This window comes from Octopus bimaculoides, chromosome 25 (genome assembly GCF_001194135.2).
Source record: "Octopus bimaculoides isolate UCB-OBI-ISO-001 chromosome 25, ASM119413v2, whole genome shotgun sequence".
Classification (NCBI taxonomy): Eukaryota; Metazoa; Mollusca; class Cephalopoda; order Octopoda; family Octopodidae; genus Octopus; species Octopus bimaculoides.
Window position 1 is genome coordinate 25,741,086 of NC_069005.1, and position 7,359 is coordinate 25,748,444.

Genomic DNA, 7,359 nt, shown 5'->3' on the forward strand with positions numbered 1-7,359 from the left:
GAGCAAAACGCATATAAATAAAAGTTCCTTTAATTCCTACACACGTTTCAAAATAAATGAGAGCTCTTTCACAAAGAAGAAAGAGCTGCTGGGATTCCTCATATATTTCTCTTCAGGTATCTCTACCTGTAAAACGGCTGTGATATCTTGTTTTTTAGTGTAATTTTGCTACCTCTGGTAACTATTAACATATTTAAATTATCAAAGGTCTTAATAACTGAGATAATATTAATATATACATAAACTAATATATATATATATATATATATATATATATATATATATACACACACACATGCATGATATGGTGAGAAATGTTAAGGTTAATGCCAAGCAAGAATATGCTTACATGATATCAGGGTGCTGTTCATCTGGTGCCTCCATTTATCTTGTTCTGCAGCCTCACTATTTTGCTGGAAATAGAAAATATCATTTATCAACTTGTTACATTTGAACAGTTTTAACAAATAATTTGTGAAGATAGAGGCAAGAAAGTGGCTGTACTACGAAATCTCTCTTTTCTTATGACAAGGAAAGAAAAGGTAGTGCCCCTAATATTTGCTGGCCCTTTACCAGACTTGTAAGGTAGAATATAGTGTTCCATTTATTTGATTTAGAAAAGTCTTGAAGATAGAGCCCCAGTATGGTCGTAGCTTGATCCAATGGCTGAAACCTGTAAAACAACGAATAAATAAAATATATTTGACCGATGGCCAACCAACCTGAGCTTGTCCACCACCTATTGGTACATTTTCTGTCATCTGAGAGAGAACCTTCTCAAGACAAAAGGAGTCAGCGAAAGCAGATGGCCGTCCAATTGTACTGCAATATGACATCTCCTGCAAACAAGGGAAACAACAAAGATAACCAATATAGTTATGAGGTTAGGTGGTAGTACGACTTCTAATTGAGTGTCCTGGTTGTTAGTGTTATTAATCGCAGGTCGTCATTTATCATGTAGATACGTAATCAAAAGCATTCCAACGCAGACCACTCCATTTTCAATGTTGTCTAATGTTCCCTTTCTGTCTTCTAAAAACAAAGTAGGCTCTTCTGATTTGACAGAAACGGAGGTTTGACTGTCATTCCTAGCAGACGAAATGAGAGTGAAAAAAAAAAAAAAAAAGAATCACAGTTACGTCCCTTTACATCCAGGGTCCAAATATCTCTAAAGTTAACTGTGCATCTTCCAATGAGCAATAAATACCAGTGATATGTCAAGATAGACGCAATAGATTATCTCCCTTCTCCTCTATCTATGAATCCATGAGAATACGAGGGAGATAACTTTGCAAGCAACAGTTTTTTTAGGCTGAACAGAAAACGCATTTTCACAAAGAGAGACTATGATCAGTCCCAGAACCTGCTGGTCACAGTCCAATGACTGAAACAAGCGTAAGATATGATTAAAAATTTTTTTTTTTTTATAAAATTAAATAAATAGGCACAGGTGTGGCTGTGTGGTAAGAAGTAAGAAATTTTCTTACCAACCACATGGTCCCGGGTTCAGTCCCACCTTGGTCAAGTGTCTTCTACTCTAGCCTCAGGCTGAACAAAGCCTTGTGAGTGGATTTGATAGATGGAAACTGAAAGAAGCCCATCATACGTGTGTGCATGTGTTTGCCCTGTTGCTGCCACCACCAGCACTGTTTAACAGCTGTTGGTTTGTTTTTATCCCCATAACTTAGCAGTTCAGCAAAAGAGACCAACAGAATAAGTACCAGGTTTAGCAAAAAAATAAAATTACTGAGATCAATACATTCAACTAAAAATTCTTTGAGGCAGTGCTCCAGCATGGCCACAGCCGCGTGACTGACTGAAACAAGCAAAAATATGAAAGGTAAAAGATACCTAAAAAAGAAAAAAAAAAAAAAAAGGTGAAGAAGAAGGGATTCTTGAATACTGACCTCAAGGCTGTTGTCAATTCTTGGGGTCATGTTCAGAAAGTCAGTTTCTAGCAAATTAGAAGAAATAGACAAAAACATTCAGTAATGATTATAAGGGAGTCCTTATCACCTCCAACACGAAAATATTAAAAAAAAATTCTTTTAATTTTAATTGGAACGAATCCAGACATGTTATCGTCCTCTCCTGACACCAAACCTTGGACATAATTCTATCGATTAATGTGCCAAAATTGCCTTGATGCCCAGTCATCCGCTGATAAAAGAGTATGGTATATTTGGCTATACACTGTCCTGTGTACTTTATCTAAAGTCTAGCAGTATTTCGTCCATCACTATGTTCTGAATTTAAATTCTGCCAAGGTTGACCTTGCCTTTCATCCTTTCGGGGTTGACTAAATAAGTACCAGTTATGCACTGGAGTCGATGTAATCGTCTTAATCCCTTCCCCCAAATTTGAGGCCTTGTGCTTCCAGTAGGAAGAATTATTTGCATTGAATTGCCATCAAATAGAAAGATTGTGTGTGCGTGTGTGTGGTACGTTACCTATTTCGGTATTCCCTACCTCTAACCATCTATGATCACTTTACACTCTAGTAAACATATCTAATCCCACCCCCATCCTCCTAATATTCACCTTCTAGTACAATGATTCTCAACCATGGTCCATATGGCCCTTGGGGGTCCACATAAGATTTTCTCCTTAAAATTTATCTGCAGTAAATTGGTTAAACTTCTAAAATACACAAAATATTAAAATTTTTAATACAATTCCTAATATCATCATTATCATTTAACATCCGTTTTCCATGCTGGCGTGGGATGGACAGTTTGACAGGAGCCACCTGGGCTCTATTTTGTCTATTGTGGCATGGTTTCTACAGATGGATGCCCTTCCTAATGACAACCCCTTTACAGAGTGTACTGGGTGCTTCTATGCATTCGTCTGACATCTATGCTTTCATCTGGCACCAGCACAAGTAATATTTAATCATAAAAATATAATTTGAATTTTTTAAAACATTAGATAGCTAGGATGATCCCTCCGAGTGAAACAGGGATCAAAACTATCTTAGTACTTTGAGAGTATGTCCTGACACCTCATCACCAACAACATCTCCCTTTTTCCAGCTGGGGCAGCCATGTATCTCCTCCAGAGCAAGACACCTTGTCCCTATACCTCTATCATACTCTTACCTCTGAACACCCGACATTAAGGCTACCTCCCTTAATATTAAGCAAGAGACGGAGGACTTTAACCCTTTAGGATTTAAACTAGCCATATCCAGCCCAAATATTCTTCCTGTTTTATGTTCAAAGTGGCCCAATCTTTCACACCTACCCTACAACGTTAGTCTAAAAAAATATATAGTTACATAATCAAAATCTCATGGCTACAAGATAATGCAGGATAAATTCAAAATAACGTGAATAAATAAACAGTATATTTGATAGAGTAACCTAAATTCCAAAGGGTTAAGTTCATTCAATGCAGCAGCTGTGGGCTGGTAGGGACCTCGTGGCAGGCCCTACATCAGATGGCTGGACATGATTGGGGAGGATCTCTAGATGCATGACGTTACCTTGGAGGAGGCAGAGGGACGGGCACAGGACCGCCAGCAATGGAGAGCACTGATGAACTTGGTCGGCTCTACACATGAAGACGCCTCTGGGACCACTAACTTGGAATGACCCCAGCCCCATAGAGCAAGAGCATGAAGCCAAGTCCTCAATACGATATCCCCACTCAACCAAGACATCTAGTCTTGCAAAGCCACATAGCAACCTCACTCGTGCCAGCAACACAAAAAGAAGCATCCAAAACACTCTGTAAAGAGGCTGGTGTTAGGAAGGGCAGCCAGCTGTAGAAACTACATCGAAACAGACAGGAGCTCAACACTGCCCTCTCGACCCAGTGAATCCTGTCAAACTCTGCCAGCATAGAATACAGACACTAAGTGAGGAAAGAAAGAACAGGAGAGGGAAGGAGAAAAAAAGGAAGATGGAGAAAGATAGATACATACATACATAGACAGAGTAAGCAAGCGAGAGAGAGATGCGCACACACACACACACACAAAACTTACTTGGTTTTCCAAGGTCAACATGTGGAAGCTTTGTACTTGCAGAACCCTTTAAAGACAACAAAGATATCTCCTTGAGATTGTCTTCTATCAGATCTAGAATCGGTTGAGCTTCTTCAGGATCTTCAAGTTCAAACTCGCTGTCCAGCATCTGCAAATCCTCTTCCTTCAACTCAACAGGGGGCTGCTTAGAGCTGTCGCCCATGCTTAACATTTGCATCTGAAGGAACGCCTGCGTCACATCCAAACGACCATTACCTGCAACGGACAGCTTCCTCTGGGCGTTATCAACATTTCCCAAGGCATGGCGTCGGACTAACTCAATGTCAGACAACCTGGAAGACCGAGAGAGATTGGCTGTTTCTTTGGCAGAATCAACATTGGTTTGATTGAGAGGATTCAACAGAGATTCCATTCCACCTGCAGTAAAAAAAAATATAGATTATGAAAGAGTGTGTGTGTGTGTGTGTGTTGGGGGTGAGGTGGAATTTCACCATTTAGTGTTTGTTTTTCATGTCCTGGGGGCAATTTACTCAACTAAAGGCGGTGCTCCAGCATGGCCGCAATCAAATGACTGAAACAAAAGAACATTGTTCAGGGTTCAATCCCACTGTGGCAAGTCCCACCTTTTACTATAGCCTCAGGCCGACATAAGACTTGTGAATCACATTTGGCAGACGGAAACTGAAGGAAGCCTGTTGTGTATATTTATTTCTATTTGCGTGTGGGTTTATCTCCCTCTCCTGCTTGACAATTGGTGTTGGTATGTTTACATCCTCGTAACTTGGTGGTTTGGCAAAAAGAGTGACAGAATGAATAAGAGCCAGGCTGAAAAAAAATAAGTACTAAAGTTGATTCATTCAACTAAAAAATTCTTTAAGGTTGTACCCCAGCATGGCCACAGTCTAATGACTGAAACAAGTAAAAGACTGGAGATATCTCAGACATATATGGCCACGGGCATATGTCATAGTGGTTAAGAGAGCGGGCTACTAACCCCGAGATACCGAGTTCAATTCCAGGCAGTGACCTGAATAATAATAATATCAAAAAATACCTTAGGAATGAGAACCCAGGTTCGAAATTTCCCCAAGACACCTGATGAAGGCTGGAGGGTATATCAGCCGAAAAGTTGTGCTAACAACAAACAAGATGAGGACAAATATCCATCGAAAGTAAATAATGTAATTCCCCATCTCTTAAATACACAGGGTGTCCACAAAGTCTGGGTACATTGGGATTAACACATACTTTAAGAAATTATTATTTCTTATATTTAATTGTTTATGTCATGATTTTATTTACTCCATGTACCCACATGGGGATTAACACATACTTTAAGTAATTATTATTTCTTATATTTAATTGTTTATGTTATGATTTTATTTACTCCATGTACCCAGACCTTGTGGACACCCTGTAGAACTGCATCAGTTACAATGCTTAACAAGAAGGTTGAATCCATTTTTGGTTAAACACAGAAGATTGCCCTCCTTTATTACAAGAAATCAGAAAATGTGAGGGGAAACTTACTCTGAAGAAGTTCATCCGGAATAAGACCAAGAGATGAAGCATTTGAGAGAATAGAATTCTCAGAATAAGCAGATATATTGTAAGATTCCACTGCTGGAAAATTTGGTATAATGGTAGCAGATCTGTTATAAAAAAATACAAAAAAAGGTTTAATTTTTAGAAAGATTCTTTGCCATCACAAACAATAAATAAAATATAAATAATCAGTGCCACATAAAAAACACCCAGTCCAATAAGAGACAGGATGGTCATGATTGGAATGCCTTCAATCATAAGAGCTGCCATACGAGAACTGTCCTAGAGTTAACCATTGTTTGTTGTTGGCACTCCGTCGCTTACGACGTCGAGGGTTCCAGTCGATCTGATCAACGGAACAGCCTGCTCGTGAAATTAACGTGCAAGTGGCTGAGCACTCCACAGACACGTGTACCCTTAACGTAGTTCTCGGGGATATTCAGCTTGACACAGTGTGACAAGGCTGACCCTTTGAATTTACAGGCACAACAGAAACAGGAAGTAAGAGTGAGAGAAAGTTGTGGTGAAAGAGTACAGCAGGGTTCGCCACCATCCCCTGCCGGAGCCTCGTGCAGCTTTAGGTGTTTTCGCTCAATAAACACTCACAACGCCCGGTCTGGGAATCGAAACTGCAATCCTATGACCGTGAGTCCGCTGCCCTAAACACTGGGCCATTGCGCCTCCACTGAGTTAACCATTACCAGCAAATAAAGACATAATATAAATGGTAGTCTTAGATACATCACCATTTAGCGTCCGTTTTCCATGCTAACAAGGATAAGATTGGTCGACTGGATCTAGTAATCCAGAGAGTTGCACCGGGATCCAGTCTGATTTAGCCTGGTTTCTACAGTTGGATGTCCTTCTTAACACCAACCACTGTATAATGAGTGTGTCTTACGTGCCACCGGCACGGGTGCCTTTTGTGTGTCAGGTGATGGTAATGGCTGGAATTCTGATCATAATCCTGTTCAATTAAATCATCATCATCATCATTGTCGTTGGTTGGACGATTTGACTGAGGACTGGTGAAACCAGATGGCAACACCAGGCTCCAATCTGATTTGGCAGAGTTTCTACAGCTGGATGCCCTTCCTAACGCCAACCACTCCGAGAGTGTAGTGGGTGCTTTTACGTGCCACCAGCACGAAGGCCAGTCAGGCGGTACTGGCAACGGTCATGCTCAAAATGGTGTATTTTATGTGCCACCCGCACAAGAGCCAGTCCAGGGGCACTGGCAACGATCTCGCTCAACAACAGCAATCTACAATATATACACGTTCTAATCATTGGATATACTCACTTGTCATTTGTCGTCTCTTTCTGGCTGACATTTCCTAAAGACGTCTTCCCAACTTCCTTACTGACATTCCCCAATGATGTCTTACCAGGCTTCTTGCCAGTTTTCCGGGGGATGAAACTCCTGGAATAAAAAAGGTAAACAAATGGAAGTAAAATAACTGATGTCATAAATACAGTTCCCTATCCAAGAACAGGCAAGAGAGTGGAGGCGCAATGGCCCAGTGGTTAGGGCAGCGGACTCGCGGTCATAGGATCGCGGTTTCGATTCCCAGACCGGGCGTTGAGTGTTTATTGAGCGAAAACACCTAAAGCTCCACGAGGCTCCGGCAGGGGATGGTGGCGAACCCTGCTGTACTCTTTCACCACAACTTTCTCTCACTCTTTCTTCCTGTTTCTGTTGTGCCTGTAATTCAAAGGGGCCAGCCTTGTCACACTGTGTCACGCTGAATATCCCCGAGAACTACGTTAAGGGTACACATGTCTGTGGAGTGCTCAGCCACTTGCACGTTAGTTTCACGAGC

General features: G+C 40.9%; 1 protein-coding gene across 1 annotated transcript; it reads right to left on the reverse strand.

Moving 5' to 3' along the window:
- Positions 1 to 323: 323 nt before the first annotated feature.
- Positions 324 to 7,006, reverse strand: LOC128250769 (uncharacterized). The gene is made up of 6 exons (XM_052976623.1): positions 6,840 to 7,006; positions 5,522 to 5,643; positions 3,992 to 4,408; positions 1,908 to 1,954; positions 723 to 839; positions 324 to 413 (listed from the first exon to the last, which is right to left on the reverse strand). The coding sequence occupies exons 1-6, from the start codon at positions 7,004 to 7,006 to the stop codon at positions 324 to 326; spliced, it is 960 nt and encodes a 319-aa protein (XP_052832583.1).
- Positions 7,007 to 7,359: the final 353 nt, after the last annotated feature.

Excerpts from the sequence above, each read along its gene's own strand:
- LOC128250769 (XM_052976623.1), bottom strand. The coding sequence starts at position 7,006 with ATGACATCAGTTATTTTACTTCCATTTGTTTACCTTTTTTATTCCAGG. Across the intron at positions 5,644-6,839 it reads AAAGAGACGACAAATGACAA|ATCTGCTACCATTATACCAA; the intron begins GTGAGTATATCC and ends TTTTTATAACAG. Across the intron at positions 840-1,907 it reads GAATTGACAACAGCCTTGAG|GAGATGTCATATTGCAGTAC; the intron begins GTCAGTATTCAA and ends CCTTGTTTGCAG.